The sequence below is a fragment of the Girardinichthys multiradiatus genome, chromosome X, assembly GCF_021462225.1.
Source record: "Girardinichthys multiradiatus isolate DD_20200921_A chromosome X, DD_fGirMul_XY1, whole genome shotgun sequence".
NCBI classification, from domain to species: Eukaryota; Metazoa; Chordata; class Actinopteri; order Cyprinodontiformes; family Goodeidae; genus Girardinichthys; species Girardinichthys multiradiatus.
The window spans coordinates 8,613,519-8,639,286 of NC_061817.1; the positions used below are offsets into that span (position 1 = coordinate 8,613,519).

At 40.2% G+C, this 25,768-nt stretch overlaps 1 protein-coding gene across 2 annotated transcripts; it reads right to left on the reverse strand.

Moving 5' to 3' along the window:
- Positions 1–1,758: 1,758 nt before the first annotated feature.
- Positions 1,759–24,983, reverse strand: LOC124862252 (epithelial membrane protein 2-like). Of its 2 annotated transcripts, XM_047356071.1 has the most exons (6): positions 24,672–24,983; positions 23,634–23,748; positions 5,760–6,056; positions 5,562–5,670; positions 5,338–5,478; positions 1,759–3,564 (listed from the first exon to the last, which is right to left on the reverse strand). In XM_047356071.1, exons 3-6 carry the CDS (start codon positions 5,835–5,837, stop codon positions 3,395–3,397), a joined length of 498 nt encoding a protein of 165 aa, XP_047212027.1. In that variant the 5' UTR covers positions 5,838–6,056; positions 23,634–23,748; positions 24,672–24,983; the 3' UTR covers positions 1,759–3,394. The 2 variants fall into 2 exon arrangements, with proteins under 2 accessions (XP_047212027.1, XP_047212025.1); XM_047356069.1 differs by lacking the exon at positions 23,634–23,748.
- Between the last annotated feature and the right edge of the window lie 785 nt (positions 24,984–25,768).

Sequence of the window (25,768 nt, forward strand, 5' to 3'; positions counted from 1 at the left end):
TATTGTCATTTTTTCATTTAAAAAAACCCTGAAAAACATATTCCTAAAAACATAGTTAAACTGTTCCACTACTTATTTTGAGTGTAATATGAGAACAACAGTCTGAACAGAGATTCTCAAACGTTCCTCTCCACAGCTCCTACAGCTCTGAGGGGTTTCCCTTGGTTTTTCCTTATGTGTTTATGAGACATGTCTCTCAGAGGACATCCTTACTGTATGTTAAACTGTCTCAACAGGCTAATGTTGATGCAAAGGTGCAGCCTATTATGATTTGTGGGTGTTTTGGGGTTTTGTTGGTCTTATTTCACAGTTGAAGTTTTGAATCTTGTTTCTCTTTATTTTCTGGTCATGTTTTGTCAAGTTTGGTTTTTGGATCTGGTTATGCTTTAGTTTCATGTTTTTCTGGTTATGTTTCTTTTAGTTTGCATCCTTGGATTTTCGTTCTGCTCAAGCCATGTTTTGTCCTGTCAATTAACTTTATCTGGTTCACCTGCTCCAAGCCAATCTGTCTCCTTGCTCCACCTGGTTCACACTCCATATATACACACCTGTTCAGTTATTCATTGCGGAAACATTTCTCAGATCATGCTCATGTCTTGTTGTTCGGATCATGCCATGCCTGTCTTGCCTGCCCGTTTATTGTTTTGTTCATGCCTGGTCTTGTGAGAGAGGTTTTGTTAATTAACGTTTCTTCACTTACCGTCATGCTGCCTGCTCGTCTGCATTCTGGGGTCCTCCATTGCTCAAGTCACAACACAGCCACTTTACTCTGAGCCCCCGGCAAAACGAAGTCTCATTATTTTCATTCTTTTTATGTTGTTTCTCACTGGGTTTGATGATCAAGGCAAGGCACTTTCTTTGGTGCAATTTCTACTCAAGGTAATACAAACATATTTACTAAAAGGAGAAAACAGTAAGAGAAATGGTATTAAAATTCCGATTATAGCAAGTCCTCATGTCTCTGATGATGTAAGCAGTCAACGCTGTTTAAACCTTTCAAGTATCTCCGATATGTATTCAAGCCCAAATACACTCACCCAGAAAGAGCCAGTGCACTGATTTAAGTACTAGCAGTATATGATCCATTTCCCTGCTGTTGGTTTGGATAAGCTGCAGCTGCTTGACTGATATGTTTACAGAAACCTATAAAGGCACAGAATCTAAGCTACTGATATAAAGTACTGGAAAAATATGGACCAGATTTCTTTGTCCTGTTTTAAAAAAGCATCATTAATACTAACTGTTTTTAATAACTGGTTGATTCAGCATACGCCTTTAAGTGGTTGTTGTTCCTGTATGTTTGAATCCATAAGTGCCCCAGGGAATCTGGCTTCGGCTGCATTGTTTAGTGTCATTGAGTCTAGTTGAGTGCTGATCTCAAGCCTTGCATTTTTAGGATCAAAACCAATTACTTGACTTTTTCACATTAGGCTGGGGGAAATTCTGACCCATCCACTCGATGTTATGGACACACTCATTGCTGTGACTATAAGATGTGAAACAGAGTTACAGACTAATGTGTCATCAGCATAGGTATGGTAATATATGCTGTAGAACTACATAGTCTGAGCTTTCAAACACTGAAAGCCCAAAAACAGAACCTTGAGGAGGCCCACATGTGAGTTTTGTTCATTCAGATTCTAACTGCCAAATGATCAGCTGGAGTCTTGCTTCCTTTTTGCCACTTTCTGTTTGGCATGTAGTTGTAATGTAATCCAGGTGTTCAAACCAAGACAGACAAGAAATTGGAGGGCAAGGGAAAATGCATTATCATTTTAATACTCACATTAACATTTATTAAAATTTATATTGAAAAGATGAAGGGCAAATTTCTGTATCTTGTATTAAATGTTGCAGTTCCCTAACAGTCCACTTAGTGTCAGAAGCCAGCAACAATCTTAAGTTTTATGAAATGTGACAGATAAAAACAGTATGATGTCCGACAAATGACTGAAGCTGGCAGAGATGTTGCAGCTGAGGTCAATGACAATAGCGTGAAAAAAGCTGGATTAAAAACAAAAAACAGTACTAAACATTTACAGGTGATAAAACAAAACAAATAATATATACAGTGAAAAAAACATGTGTTGAATATAAGCTCTTAAAAAATTAAATAGAACAATGCAAAATATTCAACCAATGTAGAGTTAATACTTCAAAAAAGCCTTTGTAGGTGAAAAATGCTGATTTCTTTATTGTGATTCCAGTACAGTAAGTGATACCATAAGATGACTTGTGAAAAAGGTAGGTCACTTCTAATTAGGCTTTATTATCTTAAATGAGGAGATAAAAGGCAAATGTTGACCACAGTGCTAAAATTTGCTGTAATTTTGACATATATGTAGAAATAAAACAGGAATTCACAATCATCCCCTATAATCTGGTATTCTATTCATTTTAAAGTATCAGCTAGAGATAGCAGAGCATAATCATTTGCATGTCTATTCCCTAAGTCCTCTTTATTTTAGACTTTAAACTCCATTCAATATTTGTATAGCAAATTAGCACAATTAATCATCGAAGGCCAAGTTAACATTTATTTTCAAGGATTTTCTGATTGATCTCTATAAATTTTTCAAACATGACAGGCAAGACCGAGACTGAAAAATGCATTCGTTATTAAGCATGTATGAATTATATTGTTCCAGTACGGAACAGACAACAGCTTGACCAGAAGGGAAAATACGGCAAACGTTTATTACTTCAAACATCTTTAGTCACCTGATTAAAAATACAAGATAAACAGTGGTTTATAACAATAAATAGCTTTACAGAGAAGCTATGACAAAAGTCAGTAACAAAGAATATATTCATTTATATTTCAAGTTTGTCTGTTTTGTTCAATTTTAATCCTAAATAACACGTTATATCATCGGTTTCTCTTTCACCATTGATACACCAATTAGCATTAAATGAATGCAAACCAAGCGTCATAATCATACACGTGACACTTTTAATATAATTTCCCTACACTTCTCTTATGCTTTTATTAATGTATCTTATTTATTTCTACTGCTAAAATCTAAAGTGAGCTAAACACACACTTCAAAAATGTACAAACAAATGCTGTAGAGTTTTACTGACCTTATTGGACTCTTTCTAGGTGCTGTAACAGTCACAGAATCTTTTACACTTTTCTTTTTATAAAAATTTATGAAACTGGCAGGCAACAGAAAGGACGAAGGACACAATGTGTTAGCAAAGGGCTTATGAATACACACATTGCTGACAGGGTATTCAACCAGTTCTGAACTTGTGACTAGATATTCTGCAATGGTTTTCCTTGATGTCAATACTAAAACCTGAGGGCTAGAAATAAAAGATGTAAATGCCCCGTTGTTGTTAGCCATTTATGTCCAAAAATCCTAACTATGTTGTGACTTGCCTGTCTCTTCTATTTACGTTTCCTGAGCACCAAGTACATAAGGCCGCTGATGAGAGTCATGGGAAAGCTAACCCATGCCACAGTATAAGAGGAACCATAGGAGCCTTGTCTGAGACTGAGCACATGGAAGTTCTTGTTCTCAGCTGTGTAGATGGACACAGAGATCATCACACATAGAGCTGGAAGGAAGAGATAAAGGCGAAAGATCCAAGTTAGCCAGACACATTTAGTGAATATTCAGGATGCATTTACTGTTGCTCAAATTTACTGAAAGAAAATCAAATATATATATTTTTTAAAAAGACAAAGATATTCAGTCTTTTAAATCCTAAAGTGTTAGGATAACCCTAACCCTAAGTAACTAATAACAAACTGCATCAGTGTTTTTTTGTTTTTTTTACTTAGCAGTAAATTATATCTTTTTTTCTTGAATTTGTCTCTTTATTTGACCACTTTGCCACATCTTCTTGTGCATTTCTACATTATTTTACTCATGATATAAGGTAGGAATCCTGGCATAAAGTGCCTTGCAAAAGTACTCACACTCCTTGAACTTTTCCACTTTTTGTCAGACGACAACCACCTGTATTTATAGTGACAAATAATGCGTAATTTCTACACACTAGACAATTCTATCCTTATCTACTCCTTAAGGCAATTCATTGTGCTGGATTTTAATTAGGGATATTAGATTAAAGGTGCTAAATACAAATGTATAGTACACTTTTTAGCTTTTTATTAGTAAAACATTATGAAAACAACATCACGTTTCTCTTCCCTTTCACAATTATGCACTACTTTGTGCTGGTGTATCACATGAGATCATAATTAAAAGAATTGTGAAATGTGAGAAAAAGGGTAAAAGTTCAAAGAATATGAAACGTTTTTCAAGCCACTATGCAAATTGGAACACGTATGTTTCTATACAGTTTCTACGTTTGCAGAGAGGACGCTATTATACCATGGAAGAACTTGACTTATATGTGGATAAGAAAGGAGATGTCGGCTTTGTGAATAAGAGAGGAGGAGTAAATCACTGGAAATTGTACACATCAGCAGTCCTGCATACAACAGACCTATGATGAAGCATCACAAATCCAACTTTGAAATTAGCCAAAGGAATAACATCATTTGCAAACATAAAATGCTATAAATTGGATATTGGAGGGCTTTTTATATTATTTGTCAGCTCACTTCTTTCAGAGTCAATTGTGTTGGGTATATATTTTTAATGTTACTTTGTCACTAAGTGAGTTGGTAACATTGTAAGTACATTTAAGGGTTCAAATTATGCTTGCTATTTATTTAGTTTTTAACTAGGGGTATAGCAATACAGCCACAAGGTGAGACAATGCATGATAGGGTCACAAGAACAAGGTCAAGAGGAGATTTTAGTTGTATTTTGGGGAAAACTAAGAATCTTTATGTTTTGTGTTTTTTTACACATCACAAACTTTATTTTGAAGAGCCTAATTACTGTAGAATATTCCAATACAGATTTGACTAGGTCCCATTCAGACTTGATATTAACATGCATCCTGGTTGAATAAAATACAGTCTGAATGATCAGATCACTGTTTACTGCTGTACAACATGCTTCCACATCCAGAGGTGGGTAGTAACTACTTACATTTACTCAGTTACCTCTACTAGAGTAGATTTTGATCAAATGTTCACCAAATATGGTGGGGAAATTGTAACGATGGAATAGAAAAAATGACAGGAAAATGTGGGTTAATTTTAATAAATATCGTTGCTATTAACCCTATATAGCACCTTATATCCACTGATCAATAAAATTCTGACATGTGAGAGATCGCATTTTTTCATTTTATTATCACGAGATCTTGTCATAAGAGATCATGAACATGATCTTGTTTTTATGGTAACAATACCCAATATCAGATGACAACATCACATTCGTGAAGTGATTGCATGTGTGTTTTACCTACAAGCAAGCAACTGGATAATAGCTGCGAAAATGAATCTCTCCCCCTGTTTGATGCTGAACAGCTGAAGCATGAAGACAAAGAAGCTGACACAGCACAAAATGGTCGCCAGGATGATAGTAGCCTGAACTGCCTGTAAATAAGCTGAGGAAAAAAAATGAAAATGAGTTTTAAATGCAAACACAGTGCAAACATGTAAGGAACACAGAGTTATTTTTTCATCTTACCAGCTTCAACAGAGTGGCTGTTCTCCACGGGGTAGCAGGTGGCATTACAGGAGTACCACAAGTCAGCATAGATTACATCACGTCCAGGTGGTGACACCACCCACCACGCCTTTACCAGGGAGGGATAAGTTGACACAATTAAGAGCATATCTTGAAACACTGTGTGTGGAGGCGTACATACAATTAATGTGTGCTTACATTGTGAATTGTAGCAACAAAGAGCAGTATGGCTGCAGCAAGGTGAAAGAGGATGATGAAGGCTAAGATGATTAACATGGCTCCCTTGTAGTCTGACCCACTAGTTCAAAGTGTATCTCTCTTTTTGGTTTACAGCAGGCAGATGGCCTACAGGTTGCTCCAGGAGCTGGTCGGTTTTTACACTGGCTGTAAACTGTAAAATGTATGTTGATGCTTTGGGTAGGGCTGCTTCTGAATATTGGTGCTTTAGGTCAGACAGGCTGGGCTGCAGGGTGGCGGTTAAGACTGGATCAAAGTCTGTCACATGAGAAAAGAAAAATAAATTAGAGTAATGTATTTGTTACACAGTACAGGTCCTTCTCAAAATATTAGCATATTGTGATAAAGTTCATTATTTTCCATAATGTCATGATGAAAATTTAACATTCATATATTTTAGATTCATTGCACACTAACTGAAATATTTCAGGTCTTTTATTGTCTTAATACGGATGATTTCGGCATACAGCTCATGAAAACCCAAAATTTCTATCTCACAAAATTGGCATATTTCATCCGACCAATAAAAGAAAAGTGTTTTTAATACAAAAAACGTCAACCTTCAAATAACCATGTACAGTTATGCACTCAAAACGCAACAGTCCAGTGCTGCTTCTCTGTAGCCCAGGTCAGGCGCTTCTGCTGCTGTTTCTGGTTCAAAAGTGGCTTGACCTGGGGAATGCGGCACCTGTAGCCCATTTCCTGCACACGCCTGTACACGGTGGCTCTGGATGTTTCTACTCCAGACTCAGTCCACTGCTTCCGCAGGTCCCCCAAGGTCTGGAATCGGCCCTTCTCCACAATCTTCCTCAGGGTCTGGTCACCTCTTCCCGTTGTGCAGCGTTTTCTGCCACACTTTTTCCTTCCCACAGACTTCCCACTGAGGTGCCTTGATACAGCACTCTGGGAACAGCCTATTCGTTCAGAAATTTCTTTCTGTGTCTTACCCTCTTGCTTGAGGGTGTCAATAGTGGCCTTCTGGACAGCAGTCAGGTCGGCAGTCTTACCCATGATTGGGGTTTTGAGTGATGAACCAGGCTGGGAGTTTTAAAGGCCTCAGGAATCTTTTGCAGGTGTTTAGAGTTAACTCGTTGATTCAGATGATTAGGTTCATAGCTCGTTTAGAGACCCTTTTAATGATTTGCTAATTTTGTGAGATAGGAATTTTGGGTTTTCATGAGCTGTATGCCAAAATCATCCGTATTAAGACAATAAAAGACCTGAAATATTTCAGTTAGTGTGCCATGAATCTAAAATATATGAATGTTAAATTTTCATCATGACATTATGGAAAATAATTAACTTTATCACAATATGCTAATTTTTTGAGAAGGACCTGTATATCATCTGTAAACACAAGATTAATATCTTTGTTGTAAGATCAAGAACTGTGAAATACAGATTCTCACAGCAAGCTGCACTCTTACAACATCTAACAAGTCATGAGAAACTCTTGAAAGGAATTACATTTTTCTTAGAGATGGAAGATAAGTATAAATTCAACCATTATTTATTTTCTAAATGTGTAAGTCTAAACTAAATGAGAGGTGAAGAAAGCACCATTAATGTGTATACTGGGTATAGCTTTCAACACATCTGGAGCCAATACCCAACATACAGCATTACCAAAACCTCTGAGAAAAATGCAGTGGTAATAAAACAGAAACATAATTGTCTTAAAGTCTCCCTTCAAATTACAGAGAAATGTTTGTGTTGTGTCTGCCTCCGAGGCTGTCTGAGATGCTATGCTTGTTAGTGTATACATCTGCAATGAGTGGGAGTGTTTCTTTCAAGGCCTTAATTCAGACAATGCCTTGTTGACTGAAGCAGAAACTTCAAACATAGAATTCTGTCCGAACAACTGTGAGACCCTCTGAATAACATGTTATCAGCCATTTAGATCTTAATTCTCTGCATTTTTTAGTTATAAATGTGCAAGAAAATACAGTAGTAATGAAGCCAAAAAATTATTTTAGCATTCATAAAATATTATAGTACTTTACAAAATAATTAATACAACTTCTAACTTTTTCACATTTGTCACATTAACAACATTGTCTTTATGTGAAAGACCAACACAAAATATAGAATAATTATGAATTATAAAGAAAACTACACACAGATTTCCTTTTTTTTTTAACAAACAAAAATCGTAAAACTGCATTTGTAGTCAGCCCCGTCAGTGAATATTTTTGTAGAACCTCATTTTACTCATTTTATTGCACCTATAGCTGCAAGGTTAATAGAATATGTCTCTACCAGCTTTGCACATCTACTGACTGAAATATTTGCTTCTTTATGAAATTGCTTACACTCAGTAGAGTTAGATGGACAGTATTCGTGAACAAACATTTTCAAGTCTTTGCACAGATTCTCAATTGGATTCAGATCTGAATTTTGACTGGGCCATTCTAGATAGTGAATATGCTCTAAACCATTCCATAGTAGCTCTGTCTCTAGCTATAGGGCTGTTGTCCAGCTGGAATTTGAACCTCATCCCCAGTCTCAATCTTTTGCAGTTTTTCACAAAATGTCTGCCAGGATTGCCCTCTAATTTGCTTTATCCATCTTTCCTACAACTCTGATCAGCTTTTTTGTATCTGCTAAAGAAAAGCACGCCCACACCATGCTGCTACTATCACCCTGTTTCACCACATCAAAGATGTCCTCAGGGTAATGACCAGACATATACCCTCCACACATATTATTTTTACATACAGGCCAAAAAGTTGTTCCAACTTTGCTGTGTCCCCTTAACTGCTTGTGGTCAACTTTATATAGGAGTGCTTATGACATTCTCAAATAAAGGGCAGATTTGAAAAATACGTATCTAATAGTTGTCCAGATTCTCCCACCTGAGCTACACAGCTCTTCCTGGGTTGACATTCGGCTATTGACAGCTTATCTGATAAATATCAACAGCACATATCTTGGTAAGATTGCATTTGCATCTCTTTCTATTTTTGAATGATGGCTTGAACACTCCCCTCCTTGAACCGCCACCTTAACGTGGTGGAGGGGTTTGAGTGCTCGAATGATCCTAGAGGCTATGTTGTCTGGGGCTTGAATGCCCCTGGTAGGGTCTCCCATGGCAAACAGGCTCTAGGTGATGGGTCAGACAAAGAATGGTTCAAGAACCCCTCATGACGACTACAAAATCGAGGCACGTGACGTCGCCCGGTACGGCGGAACCGGGGTCCCACCCTGGAGCCAGGCCTGGGGTCAGGACTTGTCGGAGAGCGCCTGGCGGCTGGGTTGCTCCTCACGGGACCCAGCCAGGCCAAGCCCGAACAAGAGACGTGAGGCCATCCCCCAGTGGGCCCAACACCTGCAGGGGGAACCGTGAGGGACCAGTGCAAAGAGGATTGGGTGGCGGACGAAGGTGGAGACCTCCCCGGATGCTTAGGCTGGCTCTAGGGACGTGGAATGTCACCTCGCTGGGGGGGGAGGAGCCTGAGCTTGTGCGGGAGGTCGAGAGATATTGACTAAAAATAGTCGGGCTCGCCTCCATGCACAGCGTGGGCTCTGGAACCCATTTCCTCGAGAGGGGCTGGACTCTATTCGGGAGTGGCCCACAGGGATGGGTTTGCTTGTTGCCCCCAGCTCAGCCGTCTCGTGTTGGGGTTTACCCCAGTGGATGAGAGGGTCGCATCCCTGCACCTTCGGGTTGGGGACAGATCTCTGTCGTTTCGGCCAATGGGCCGAGCAATAGTGCGGAATACCCGGCCTTCTTGGCGTCCCTGTCGGGGGTGCTGGATAGTGCCCCTCCCGGGGACTCCATTATTCTGCTGGGGGACTTCAACGCCCACGTGGGAAACGACAGTGACACCTGAAGAGGCGTGATTGGGAGGAATGGCATCCCCGATCTGAATCCGAGGGGTGTTTTGTTGTTGGACTTCTGTGCTAGTCACGGATTGTCCATAATGAACAGCATGTTCAAACATAAGGGTGTCCATCAGTGCACTTGGTACCATGACACCCTAGGCAGGAGGTCAATGATCGACTTTGTTGTCGTATCATCAGACCTTCGGCCGCATGTTTTGGACACTCGGGTGAAGAGAGGGGCTGAGCTGTCCACTTATCACCACCTGGTGGTGAGCTGGATCCGCTGGAGGAGGAGAAAGCCGGACAGACTTGACCGGCCCAAGCGCATAGTGAGGGTCTGCTGGGAATGTCTAGCAGAGCCCTTGGCCAGGTATATATTCAACTCCCATCCCCAGGAGAGCTTTGATCAGACATAGAGTCTGAGTGGACCATGTTCTCCGCATCTATTGTTGATGCTGCTGCCCGTAGGTGCGGTCGTAAGGTCTGCGGTGCCTGTCGCAACGGCAATCCCCGAACCTGGTGGTGGACACCGGCAGTAAGGGACGCTGTCAAGCTGAAGAAGGAGTCCTATCGGCTATGGTTGGCTTGTGGGACTCCTGAGGCGGCTGACGGGTACCATGAGGCCAAGCGTGCCGCGGCCTGGGCGGTGGCAGAGGCAAAAACACGGGCCTGGAAGGAGTTCGCTGAGGCCATGGAGAAGGACTACTGGTTGGCCTCGAAGTGATTCTGGCAAACCGTCCGCCGCCTCAGGAGGGGGAAGCAGTGCTTCGCCAACACTGTTTACAGTGGGGGTGGTAGGCTGCTTACCTCAACTGGGGACATTATCGGGCGGTGGAAGGAGTACTTCTTCCAATCTCCTCAATCCTGCCATCACGCATTCCCTGGTGGAAACAGAGGCTGGGGACTCGGGGATGGACTCTTTCATCACCCAGGCTGAAGTCACCGAGGTGGTTAAAAAGCTCCGCGGTGGCAGGGCTTCGGGATGGATGAGATGCGCCCTGAGTATCTCAAGTCTCTGGATGTTGTGGGGCTGTCATGGAAATGGGATGGGATGAAACGCCTCTTCAACATTGCGTGGAGGTCGGGGACAGTGCCTCTGGACTGGCACACTGGGGTGGTGGTCCAAGAAGGGGGACCGGAGGGTGTGTTCCAACTACAGGGGGATCACACTCCTCAGCCTCCCTGGTAAGGCCTACGCCAGAGTATTGGAGAGGAGAGTCTGGTGGCCGATAGTCGCACCTCGGCTTCAGGAGGAGCAGTGTGGTTTTTGTCCCGGCCGTGGAACACTGGACCAGCTCTATACCCTCTACAGAGTACTCGAGGGGTCATGAGGGTTTGCCAACTGGTCTACATGTGTTTTGTGGACCTGGAGAAGGCATTCGACTGTGTCCCTCGTGATGCCCAGTGGGGTGCTCCAGGGGTATGGAGTCGGGGGCCCTTTATTAGAGGCCATCCGGTCTCTGTACAAACGGAGCAGGAGGTTGGTTTGCATTGCCGGCACTAAGTCGGACCTGTTCCCGGTGCATGTTTGACTCTTGCAGGGCTGCCCTTGGTCACTGGTCCTGTTCATAACTTTTATGGTCAGGATTTCTAGGCGCAGCCAAGGGCCGGAGGCGGTCTGGTTTGGGGACCAGAGGATTTCGTCTCTTCTTTTTGCAGATGACGTGGTCCTGCTGGCTCCCTCTAGCCAAGACCTACAGCATGCGCTGGGGTGGTTCACAGCCGAGTGTGAAGCGGCTGGGAAGAGGATCAGCTCCTCCGAGTCCGAGGCCATGGTTCTTGACTGGAAAAGGGTGGCTTGTCGTCTTCAGGTTGGAGGGGAGTTCCTGCCTCAAGTGGAGGAGTTTAAGTATCTCGGGGTCTTGTTCACGAGTGAGGGAAGAATGGAGCGGGAGATCGACAGACGGATCGGTGCGGCTGCCGCAGTAATGGGGGCACTGTGCCGGTCCGTTGTGGTGAAGAGAGAGCTGAGCTGAAAAGCTAAGCTCTCGATTTACCGGTCTGTCTACGTTCCTACCCTCACCTATGGCCATGAACTTTGGGTCATGACCGAAAGAACGAGATCCCTGATACAAGTGACTGAAATGAGCTTCCTCCATAGGGTGGCCGGGCACACCCTTAGAGATAGGGTGGAGGAGCTCGGCAATCCGGGAGGGGCTCGGAGTAGAGCCGCTGCTTCTCCACATCGACAGGAGCCAGTTGAGGTGGCTCGGGCATCTATACCGGATGCCTCCTGGACGCCTTCCTCGGGAGGTGTTCCAGGCACGTCCCATCGGGAGGAGGCCCAGGTGACGGCCCAGGACACGCTGGAGGGACTATGTCTCTCGGCTGGCCTGGGAACACCTTGGCTTCCTCTGGAGGAGCTGGAGGAGGTGTCTGGGGTGAGGGACGTCTGGGTGTCTCCGCTGAGTCTGCTGCCCCTGCGACCCAGTCCCGGATAAGCGGAAGACGACAAGTACGAGTACAAGTACGACGAGTATGAGTACGAGTATGACGAGTACGGCTTGAACACTGCTCTGTAAGAAGTTTGAAGAAGCTGGTTTTTATTTGGAGTAAAAGATTGAAAGGGCTAGATACAAATACAAATTTCCTAAATAACGGTGCCAGAGACAGGCGGCCCCCTAAAAATACATATATTTTACACACTTTATAATTTTTACATAATTCTATGTATTTTTAAATTTAACTTTAACTTATTTATCCAAAATGACATTTGATTATTTATATTCATCATATATTATTTAATGGGATATTTCATGGTACATTTATTTATTTTGAACCCAGGACCTTCTTGCTGCAAGGCAACAGTGCTACCAACTGCGCCACCGTGCAGCCTGGCCGGGAATCCTGTGTTCGATTCCCGGCCGGGGGTCTTTCTGCATTGAGTTTGCATGTTCTCCCCGTGCATGCGTGGGTTCTCACCGGGTACTCCGGCTTCCTCCCACAGTCCAAAAACATGCCTGTTAGGTTAATTGGTAACTCTAAATTGCCCTTAGGTGTATGAATGAGTGTGTGCATGGTTGTTTGTGTGTTGCCCTGTGATGGACTGGCGACCTGTCCAGGGTGTACCCCGCCTCTCGCCCATAGACTGCTGGACTGCTGGAGGCACCAGCTCCCCTGCGACCCACTATGGAATAAGCAGTAGAAAATGACTGACTGACTTTATTTATTTCATCGGACATTCACATGTATTTATGTCATGAAAAAGTAATTTATTTAATTTGTCCCTTTAGTCCTCCATACCCTTGGTCCGCAACCCGGGGGGGTGGGGGGGGACCACTGGTCTATTACATTAAAAATGCAACAAAATATATCAAGGTTTGTGATTGTTGTGTAACAAACCATAAAAAAGGTCATGGGGAATTATTATTACTTTTTTTACATACATACATTTACAATGACATGAGAGAGCTGTCATTTATGCTGTAAATTTTATGCCAGACATTGAAACGACCCTAGGAAAGAAGGAACTGAAATGGGCTGAGCTATGCAAAAAACTGTTGACGTTCATATCTGATAGGAATAACGTCCAGTGTTTCCTGTCCAGTGTTCACCCTATAGTATCGGTTTGGCTCGATTGAAAACTTTGTCAAAGTAATGCCAGAAATAAATGAAATGAAATGGAGTGAAGTGTCAATACTTACAACAGAAAACCAAAAAATACCAAGTTGTACCATCGCATGTAATAAAAATGACTAAATAAAGTATTTTTTTTCCAAAAACCTTGCCAAAGGGCACCCTGATTACTATCATTATCAATATAGGAAGTTCTTGTATGTGTTTTAATATCTAACTGTGAGGCTTTAACCTTCCCTTTATGCTCTGTAAGTATTGCTCACTGACTTTGGTAAATGTAGAACACTCCAAAATCTGTATAAACTACTTTTACAGTTCTCCTTTAAGCTTATAGGTTGATTAAAACATTACATGACCATAGAATAAGGACCACATGAGTACCAAGACTACACCTACTGTCTGCTTTCTGAGTATTGTACTGCATATCAAACTCTGTTACTCATATAGAAATAACACTTTGAAGCTGTGGAGGCAGAGACCCAAACTCATTTAAAAGGCACATGTGTGCTCACTCAGACACACACTCAAAAACAGAGAGCCAGACAGTAGTGGAATTAGTCTTGTCTGCCAAAGTAGAGTTACAATAAAAACAACCTCTCGCCACCAACAGGAAGCCAGCCATGGTTTTCGTGTGCAAACAGAGCATGTGGCTGTGGGATGTGGTGCAGAATAGGACCTCCCTGTTTGAGGTGGGGGAAGGGGAAACAGCATTTATCCTGAAAATGGCAGTGGGGACACATTCAAACTAAGTCATCTGAATGTGTAGGTATGGTGTAGGCAGTAATGGATTTTTTCATATGTGTACATGAGGGCATAATTCACAAATAAAAGGGGACACAGGGTGGGTAAAATATAGGTCTGCAGAGGTCCATATAATCATTCATTTAGTCCTGTTTCTAATAGTCCTGTGTCCAGTGGCTGTTCTTCCATGAATGCTGCATGCCCCTTTTCTACTGTCCCCTAACCAATCAAAAAGCTGAAAATCATTTAAATTCTTGGGTGGGATAAAATGCAGTGCAGTCCTTCACAAAGCACCTAAAATACTCTTCCTGTTCTCAGGAGCAGCAAGTAGGAGGTGCCAACTCCCACTGACAGCACATGTATAAAACCAATTGATAAAATTCAGAGATAAGTTATATCAGTTGATTCGCCTGTTTTATCCTAATTTCTTTAAAAACCTGTTAGGGTCACACAATCTTCCAACCATTCATTTTCCAAACTCGCATGTCCTTACAAGGTCACAGGAGAGCAGGTATCTACTTCCAGTGCTCTATGGGCGAGACAACCATTATGCAAGCTCATCACAGGTCAACACTGAGGCACATAGGACAAACATCCGTGCACACACACTCATACCTAAGGGCAATCTCGAAGAGATAAATTAACCTAACAGTTATGTTTTTGCACTGTGGAAGGAAGCCAGAGTCCCCGCAGAAAACTCATGTATGTTCGTTCGTTCGTTCGTCGTCTTCCGCTTATCCAGGACCGGGTCGCGGGGGCAGCAGACTCAGCAGAGACGCCCAGACGTCCCTCTCTCCAGACACCTCCTCCAGTTCCTCCAGGGGGAGCCCAAGGCGTTCCCAGGCCAGCCGAGAGACATAGTCCCTCCAGCGTGTCCTGGGCCGTCCCCTGGGCCTCCTCCCGGTGGGACGTGCCTGGAACACCTCCCGAGGAAGGCGTCCAGGAGGCATCCGGTATAGATGCCCGAGCCACCTCAACTGGCTCCTCTCGATGTGGAGGAGCAGCGGCTCTACTCCGAGCCCCTCCCGGATGGCCAAGCTCCTCATCCTATCTCTAAGGGAGTGCCCGGCCACCCTACGGAGGAAGCTCATTTCAGCCGCTTGTATCCGTGATCTCGTTCTTTCGGTCATGACCCAAAGTTCATGGCCATAGGTGAGGGTAGGAACGTAGACCGACCAGTAAATTGAGAGCTTTGCTTTTCGGCTCAGCTCTCTCTTCACCACAATGGACCGGCACAGCGCAACTCATGTATGCTCAAGGAGATTATGCGAACTCCATGGAGAAAGACTACAGTCCCGAATTTGAACCTAGGACCTTCTTACTGCAAGGCAACAGTGCTACCAGCTCCACCCCTGTGCAGCCTCACACAAATCAGACAAGCTAAAGGGCAAACTGAAGGGCTACATCCACCTCTGGAACCCAGGTCTAATCTAACCAGCTGGAGAATTCTTTGGTGAAATAAATAAACTTTTACACACAAAACACACACACACACCCGACACACAAACACACACGCACACAAAGTTGCATCTGTAACTGCTATGTCAGTCCCACTGAACAGAGGGGGGAAAGGGTTGAGGCAGAAAGAGAAGAAAGTGATTTCCATTGGAGTGTAAGGAGAAGAACATTGCAAACATAAACACACAAACACATATTTTTGGTTTACCAAGAAAGTTAAAAAAAAGAAGAAAAAAAAGCAGTTGGAATGATTCAACAGTCCAAACTACACAAAGAGCAGACATAAAAGCATGTCAATGACTTGGCGTGGTTATGTAAATTTTAAGCTTTTAATTCCCTCATCTTGTGTGTCAGTTCCTTTTGAACACCATGTCTTATTTGTAGGAGACAAAAAAGACCAATAAACTATTGTCTCACCTCTCACTTTCATTTTCAATGTGATGCTGAGCAACATTGGTTTCAAAGAGAAAATATGATATTGTCATGAACTCAACATTAAAATAATCTGTAGTGTCCAGTGTTGAGCCTAAAAGGTCACTCCATGGGGTCTCCAACTCCAATCCTCAAGATGCACTGGCCCTCAACTTTAGATTGACCCCTGGTCCAACACACCTGAATCAAATGGCTAAATTACCTCCTCAACATGTCATCAAGTTTTGCATAGACCTAGTCATGAACCATTCATTTGATTCATGTTTGCTGGTAAGTTCCTTTTTTTTACTTATTTTTTATTGAACGTTTATTTAAACAGTTACAGTGGAGAGGTATCAACATATATACATCCATATTCATTTGTTCTGTATCAATGTTCATTTTGGCTTGTTGTGAAGGTGGTATCATTCTTGTTTTTATAATCACTCCATTTTTCCCATTTTTCAACAAACTGGTCTTCTTGCAGTCTCAGTTTATAGTGAGTCTTTCCATCATATAAATCTCCTCCACAATGCCCAGCCACCGCTCCACAGTTGGTGGTTCGTCTTTGTACCATAGTCTTGTGATGGCTTTCTTAGTTGCAGAAAATGAGTTTTATACCAGGTATTCATCTTCTTTTTGAATTATGTCGTGTGTAAGACACCCCAAATAGAGTACCTTACATGATCTGGGTATTTCATATCCGAGTATTTTTTTCAAAATAACACATATGTTATCCCAGTATCCAATTAACCTTCGACAGGACCAAAATATGTGGGTATGGCCCACATCCATCTGACTGCAGAGTCTTCAGCATGGCTGAGAGCTTGTTACTGTCCTCTTTCTAATTTTTGGGATTATAAAAAATCTGATTATATTTTTCCAATTGAATTCTCTCCAAACTTTGGAGCAAGTGGCTGTACACTGCGTTTTACAGATTTTAAACCATTCTTCCTCACTTATATGTTCCTGCAGTTCCTTTTCCCATGTTTCTTTAATATATGCAGTAGATGTTTCCCTGCCTCCAATCAACCCCCGATACAGTACCGAAATACCGTAGCTCTACATTTCTTCCCCTTGTAAGCCTTCAGAAATATTCCAATTATTGTACTTATTTTAGTTTTTACCTCTTTCTCATAGTAGTCTCTTATCTGTAAATATCGATATTGATCATGATCACCCAGTCCAAATTTTGTCTTCAAGTTCTCGAAACTCAGCAGCCTATCTTGTTCTAGCATTTTGCATGTCACTGTAATCCCCCTATCTGCTCAATGCTTGAACCCTTTATCATAAACCCCCGGTCTAAACCTCGGGTCCCTAGCAAACCAGCTCAGGCTCTTCATTTCTTTCTCTAATCTATAACTGTCAATTTCTGTATTCCATATTTCAATTGTATTCCTGGTTATTAAATCAGCTTGCTGATAAGTTCTGGAGGATTGGTGTTGAATACCCCTTTTTTTTAAATGTTTCACTGGTTCAACACACCAATTTAAATTAATGCTTAACAATGAGAACTCCGCATAACATGATGACATACTAAAATATGCAGCCTTGCTGAGACAAAACCTCAAAAACAAAACAAAAAACTAAATAATTTGCTATTTTAGTATGATGCACAGCAGCAATAACAGAAAAACATTCTGACAAACAAATGTGCACATATACATAGCTAGTTACCACATGCAAGATTTTTAGTATTATTTTATTATTATTTTTTTAAATGGGAATATTTTTGTGGAAAAGTGTTTCCTTCGGTGACTAGAAGCAAAGCACACAATTACTTATCATCTATCATATATTTCCTATTTGAGTTTATCACAGAAATAATTGAAATAATAATGTCAGTAAAACAGTGGCATAGTGTGCCCATGAGAGATGGGCCTTCACTACCCAAACAAACCACATGTCATTTTAACTAATGCAACAAATTCAGTTTGTTAGGTTTACTGCAATGGTTGCACTGCATCTGTGAAAAACTCACAGAGCAGCCAACCAGATGATGTCTCTATGCAGACACCCCACAGCACAATTACATGCAAAAGTCAGAGATTTGGTCCTGTCACAAAAACAAAATGGAAACAGAATAAAAAACATAATAGCTTGAAAAACTGATTTTTGTAGAATAATGTTTTTCCCTGTAAGAGTAATGTTTATGGAGCTAATAAAAGTGGATTTATATCTTGTTTAAAGAGCTATTGATTTACAAGACCCGCTCTACTTGCAGACAAAGCCAAGAAAATTCTGAAGTAGGAAAAAATGCGCAAACATAAAGAGGACTTTTATAATGTAAACCACTTTAACTTCAGCACATTTTCTTGACTCAGTGTGTTCTGCATGAGGAGGTGTCCGCTGTATTTGATGCTTGGAAATTTTGACTTCAGGCTTTGTGGAACCAAATACAAGGAACCACAGGGACAGATAAACTCCAACCACCTTTCCTGAACGCACTAACACATATAATAAGCAAGCACACATGCAGCCATTCCTCATCTTCACTCAGCCTTATAATAGGAGGCGGGGGTACTCTGTGTTTGAGTGCAAGTTTGTGTGTGTGTGTTTGTGTGAGCATGTCGACTGATTCCCTTGCCTGATGGAAAATGCTGACTTTTAATGTCCTTTTTTTACTCCTTTCATAAAACACAAAGCCACAGACTTAACTGGGCTGCTGAGTCTCACTCCCCCGTCTCTCTCAGTGTCCAGCTCTTTCTTTTTCTGTCTGCTTCTCTGTTTCTCTCACTCTTGCTATGGAAAAGGGTGACCAAGGTATAAAGACATCAAGAATATATTTCAGTGTCTGAACAACTTTACTGCTGTAAAAGACTTCCATTCCACTATAAAAGGAGGCTTAATGTCCAAATATTTATTTTGCATATTGTCTTGAATACATTCAAGTCCTCATTTTGAATTGTAAGTCTTATTTTTATTGTCAGTGGTTTATAGAAGGAAATTCAGTTAATGTATTATAAATGTATTACATTTAGTCTGAGCATCACATTGGCACTTTTGTTCAAAATGAAACTATTTGTTTGGGAGTAGTCACAGAATTAATAATTAACCTATCAATGATCTCACTAATACATCATAATTAAGAAAGAAACAAAGAAATGAAGCATAAGCAAACAAACATGAAACTACTTGAGGGAAATTTTGAAATGAACGAACTCTGAACATTCAGAGTACTGTCAACTGATTGAAAGTTTTAACTATATCAAAAGTAATATCAAAATCTCATACTCCTCATTTGGTCTAAAATCAGACTGAGAAGTCACCTCTCTTTGGAAATCAGGTTTGGACCTCACCAGCTGCTGTTCCCACACTATGATCTCTGACACTGTTAATGGGAAACATCTCGACACTACGGCTATATTTATCACAATATATCACAAATGTATTATTACTGCAGTATCACTGGACACAAAATCAGAATCTGAAAGTACTGTTTGTACTGCAATAAATATTTACTAATCATTTATTTACAGTGTATTCGTGCTCTCCATGAAACTGACATGCTGAAGAAAATGTTTTAGGGAGGCTTTAAGGTGTTCTGGTAAAGTCAAACTGCAAACAAGAAGTTTCCTTTCTAAAACCGCAGCTGGAGCCAGATACAAATTTTTCACAACAACCATAGTTTTTGAGATGGCGGTTGACTTTTTACTATGTTAATGTAATACCAGCAATGGTGTTTTGTAATAACAAAACACCATTATGTGTTCTACATATGTTCAGCCATTGTACCATGGGAACCCAGAAAGACCACCAATTCACTGGCTCAAGAACTGGTCACTCGTGTGCTTTTCTGGTCTTTGCAGTATGGGTTTGCTGGTAAAAGTAGTGTTATATATGTTTTAAAGTCCAAAAATAGCATGGTTAAAACTTTTGTCCCCAAGATAAGTACTCTATTGTTACTGCGTGTAGCAACATGTTAACCTTCAGAGCTCTGAAGGCTTTACTATACACAAAACTAGAGTTACAGTCAGCAAATACTGCAACATTCAAGTAATTTTTAATCTGCAGCGGTACCTCTACATCGGCAGCCATGCTGTAGTTTATTGTTAGGGAAACGCAAAAGACACATCCCATCCCATCTCCAAACCTCATAAACAAATACAGATTTGTTTAGGAAGCACACACAAAAGCGCACAGGAAAGCATGTACACACACACTGCAGAATGTGAGCAAGAGTTATAGATACAACTAATGTAATACCTGTAATCCATAATACTTTTGCCTGTAATAAGCACAAGCACAAGCTGGATGACAGATGGTAAGATACTTTTCTCTAGGCAAGTTTTAAGGTATTTTTAGGGTATTGCGACAGGATAGGCCCCATTTCTTGACCAAATGTTCTGTAACATACTTGACTGTCCTATAAAAAAATTACACATACATTAAGTGAAGAAATATAATTCCTTTCAATTTTAGGAATTTTGAGGCTATAACTTTACATGGCTCCAACACATTTTTCATGTTAACTTCAGGTTCCACTGTTCTCAATACGTTTTTGCATATTTTAAGTGTGAATACAAAAGTTTATTGTACATTTATGGACAAACAATGAGACAGGGAATAGAAAGATTAAATATCAAAATATTTTTCGAAATTCAATTTTCTTTTTTCATACTTATCCAGGTCTGTGAAATATTTATTTCCACATGTATCCATACTTCATTAGTACTCTTAATGTAGGAATAAAGCTCAGGCTTCTCCGTATTTAGGTTTTCTGTTAAAGGTGGGCAGAATTTAAAAACACATAATGCTGGAGAGTGTTGTTCTCTCTTGTAGAGCCCTACTGAATTATTTTCAGGGAGTTGCTATTGTTTTGCACTTAAAAAATAATGAAAACTATGTCAGCAAAATAGTAAAAAAATGCCATTAATGCACCTAAATGAGCAATCTTTGAAGGTGTTTTACCTCCTATTTTTTTAGGAAGACTTAATTTGAAATACGGTGATGGAAATAGCATATGTTTATTGTTTATACAGTAAACAAGACGTTTACCATTTAGGCTTCAACTTCTTGTACACTGCAAACGGTACTGGGTGAGGTAAACAATTGTTACAGTATACTTAGTTTACTGCAAGCAGTTGACCAAGTGTGAATAAAGTATTTCTAAGAGCCAAGCCAGAGTGGATTAATTATTATTTAAAATTTATCTCCGTTTTTATTCATAGTAACAAACATGTAAGAACATTTGATAAATCTATTTCTTATCAAAAGGTTATGGGAATTTAATCAGAGCTTCATTCTTTTGTACTGATTTCTGCCACAATGAGGCAAGTTGTGTGTTTAGATGCTAACATTTAACATACAGTGATTGAATGGAGGAACATGAAGTTATTTAACCTGACATCCCTGCTACTGCTTAAAAATCTACAGTGTCAATCAGCTAAAACAATTATTCAAGTCAAATTCAATTTTTTTTTTTTACCTCCTACAACAGCGGCCAATAATACCATAAGCCTCTGTATCTGCACTGTAAATGAAACACAGCATTTTGCAGCTTTAAACAGAGTAGTGTGTAGCCATTAATGTCTAGATGACTGAAAAGGTGCTTAAAAAACAATGCACACACACTTAAAGGCACACAACTGTTTTTCTCCTCTGCTTAGACCTCCCTCTGACATAGGAATTCCTTCATGTTGATTGCCAACAGGGCTGTTATGTGCCTGTGTCTTTTTTCATGCATTCCTTGTGAGACAGCCCTGAGTAATGACTTCCAAATGGCATAGTGAGACAGAAAGAAGATCTCTACTTTAATCTCCATCTATTTATTATCTACCTGTTGTCTGAATTTCTTCTTCTTCTCCTTAATACTCTACACTTGTTCAGTGGCAATATATATGTCAGCACAGCTTACAACGTTTGCATATCTTGCTGTTTAATGTCTTCTCCCACCACCATAAACAAAAGCAAAAAGATGCCAATGGATGTCTTGGACAAGATAGTAGATTTGTACATTACCAAAAAGACCTTCAAGATCAATAGTAAGAACCTTGTAATATCTGTTTGAGTGACTATTCAGAGATGGAAGATATATACAATGATTCGTCTTATGGGGTGTGGATGACAAAGGGACAGATGAGACATTTTCCCATAACTACACAGGTGAAGCTTTGAATGATCTCATGCTGGCTGGGACCACATCAAACACCAATCACAGTACACTGTAATGGACTCAAATCTTGAAGACCTCTGTTTTAGAAGGCACATGCACTGGTCCATCTGAATTGTCCAAATATCAAAAATAATTCACAGAAGGCTAAGGAGAAAGTACTTAAGAAACAGTATTACCCACAGAATGCCATCCACACAGTCAAGCTTGGAGATGGAAATATTATGGTCTGTCGCTGTTTCTTTTCTTGCCCCATTGGGGGGCAATGTGTCATAAAGTTCTGGACAACCTTGTATCTCAATAGAAACGCTGAATAAAATATGCGCATTGGTCTACCAGCATGACAGAGACACAAAATATGGCACTAAGGAAACAAATGAGTGGCTTAAGAAAAGGCACCTAAATGTCATGGAGTGGCCTAGCCAGTTTCTAGACCTCAGTTCTGCAGAACAATCTTCGAGAAAGCTGAAGGTTTTAGTTGACAGTAGGTTGCCATGAAACCTAAATGATTTAGCGTTTCTGTAAAGAAAAGTGGATTCAGACTCCCTAAGATGTGACCAAGTACAGAAGATGTCTTACCACTGCACTTTCCAACAAAGATTATTCCACCAGGTCCATTGGGATTGAATACTGACATATTTCAGTGAGACGCAAATAAATTTTAACCTATGTGCGAAGTGTTTTTTTTTTTTTTCCTGGATTTTGTGTTGATCTTCATTGACTGCTTGAGCTATGCGTTCAACCATGGTAACTAAGAGGTTTGGGGTGTTTCTTGCAGATTTAAATCACCACCCTTATATTATGCACCTGTTTAGTGCCAGTGATGAACTGAACATCTGGACTTAAATGGTCCAAATTCAAAAATATATATATATTTTTTTCTACACAATCTCTGCCTTTCAGTACATTATGTCCAGTTCTCCATTACTGCATGCTAACAACAGCTGTGTACCAAGGTTTCCATAATACTTGCCTGGATTTGTGACCAAAACTTTAAGTTAAAAATGTCTAGACATACAACAGTTAGTGATTTTAAATGAATAAAGGTTTTACTCATACTATTTGTAAAATTTAAAGTCATTTTAATGAAATACCAGAGAAAGTGCAGCAGAGACCAGTTTAGTCCACACCTGTTGCTGTACACTCCGGGCCGACTGGTTAAAAGAAGAGTTCCTACACTTCTCACTCTTCTTACAAAAACAACATTCAGTGGCTGGAAATATTTCTGGTCACAAAAGCACAGATAGTCACGATATACCGTCACACAGTACGCCCCACTATCATGTACACAAATGGTTGAATCGCAACAACATTTATATATAAGCTATAATCAGCTTAGATGCATGTTGTTCTGTGAAGAGCAGAACAGTAGAAAGGTATAAAATTCTGCTACTATATTTAGTTGTTCATTCAAATTTTTCTGTTACAAAATCCTGTTAAAAATAAATAAACGAAAATAATAACATTATTTTAACAGCAGCAAACAATATACTATTTTATATTAGCAGAAATAGGAAGAAAAAAATATCTAACCACCTTTCTGTCAAATAAAAGTGATTAGATTTATTCACAATTGTTCGATCAGTACAAGTAGCAGTGACAAAGAAACATCATGCTATTTTTACTCAATGCAATCATTCCATGAGCGTTTCATACCAGCTTATACCGACATCATGTGACATTAAAGCAACATGTGGCTTTACATAGATTACCTTTTCTGATTCAGGTTAAAGAAATGTTCCCCAGTGTCTCAGAGGTAAAAATTCCTTTCTTTGTAGTTGGGTCCACAAGAGGGCGCCCTGAGTAGAGGCAGACTGCAGTAGTATTCTACCACGACATAAAAATGAAAGACCGGACTGTTATGTATTGGGACTCATTACAACAACTATTTCATTATAAAATGGCTCTTTTACATAACTTATTAATACTCATATAAGCTCATGTTTTTATATAAATATCACAAATTCACTATAATCTCCATTTAATTTGAACAGTGGAATGCCCTAGTCATTTCACTGGTGATCATTTCACAGTTGGCCGTGATTAGGAAGGACATTGAACTATTGGAGTGAAATCAGCATTTTAGTTGTTTCTAGTTATACAGAAGAGCACACTTATTTGAGCCCCAATACGTGAATCAAATAATATTTTATCCTGCACATGTATCATGTTTTTAAAGAGTTATTGTATATTTCAATGTTTTTGTTGTAGTTTATCTTTGCTGATTAGGTTAATGATGACTTTAGCACTTTGGTTAACTTTTGTTTTAAATGTTCCATAAACATAAACCATGACTTTTTGAAGGAACTAATTTGAACAGAAAAAAAAGTCTCCCTTTATTTTGAATTACTGGGAGACAAATTTTCTGCATCAACTGAAGTAAAGAAAGCATGACTATTTCACTTCCTTCCCAACGCACCAAACATTCATACACAACCCTGAAACTTTGGGTTACGTTTCTCTAAAAGTCACACACACACACACACACACAGACAGACAACGCCCCTTCCATCTCCAGCGCCTGAGTTATGAGCTCAGTAAAAATATCCGCAGGCAAAACACAGCAGAAAGAGACTTTTCAAGAGATTAAAAGTAACAATACATTTTACCAATACTAGTTTTAGTGCACAGTCTTCTCCCAAAGAGTTTCAATAACTCTGCATTTTATTTGAATGTTGAGAATTTTCACACAAAATTATGTTCAACATTTAAGTGAACCAAATATAACCAATTTCAGTTTTAGTACTTACCGAGTTTGGACCGTGGAGGAAGCAAATAGGTGTGAAGTTTCCAGGAAAGAAAAAAATTGAAAGATTAGAGAAAGAAAAACGCCTCCAAACGTTACACACAGCAGGAATCTTTACTCGAAGCCCCCCTCCTCAAAAACATCCCAAAAACAGTCCAATGGGCTCTCGCTCTCTGACCCCGGCTGTCGCGAGTGCATGTGGGAGGGTTCGAGACCTGAAGCAGGGTGTGGTATGCGGTTGGAGCTGGGCTCTCGAGTTGTGCGTGTGTACATAAAGGGCTATATGAGAACAAAAACCCAATGATGGTTTGACTTAACAGCAGTAGGACAGAAATTGAGTGGCTCTAGGAAATTTGAGTGTGTGCGTGAATGTATTTAGGATTTTGTGGGAAAAGCGTTTCCTCTCACGTGGAAAGAGAAAAGAAGGGAAAAAGAGAAATGTTCAGTTAGAGGCAGACAAGAGGAAATGAAAGAGATGAAAAGGGGATGAACAATCAGGAGCAGGATATAAGGGTTCAGAAAATGGAATATGATAGTAATCCTACATAGACTGCCTTGAAAAATCCATTCCTCTTGAGGTTTTTCACATTTTCAACGTTACAACCACAAATTGTAATGTATTATAGAGGTATTTGTATCTTGTAGAATGTGAAGTAAATAAAAAATTAAACATGATTTTCATAAATTTATGCGTATAAAAAAGTGTGCCCAGCTCCTCTGAGTCTATGTTGTAGAACAACCTTCTGCTGCAGTTACAGCTTCAGGTATTTTCATACGGGGGAAACTGCCAAAAATCAAGAGCACATATTTTGCTCTCAAATTGAAAATATGTGCTCTTGATTTTTGGCAGTAAATTTCCCCCATATTTTTCAGGGCTTAAAGGTTGGAGGTGATTAGATCCATGGAAATCATATGAAGTCAATTAACTGAATTCTCTGCACCCGTGTGCAGAGCAATGCTACGAGGAGCTAAGAGAAAATGACAAATTACTGTAGAATAAAAATACAGGGATCTAGAAAAACTAAATAAATACAGGAAACATGGCAAATATAAAAATGCAAGGATAATGAAAAGAGAGACATAAATCACATAAACTCGAAA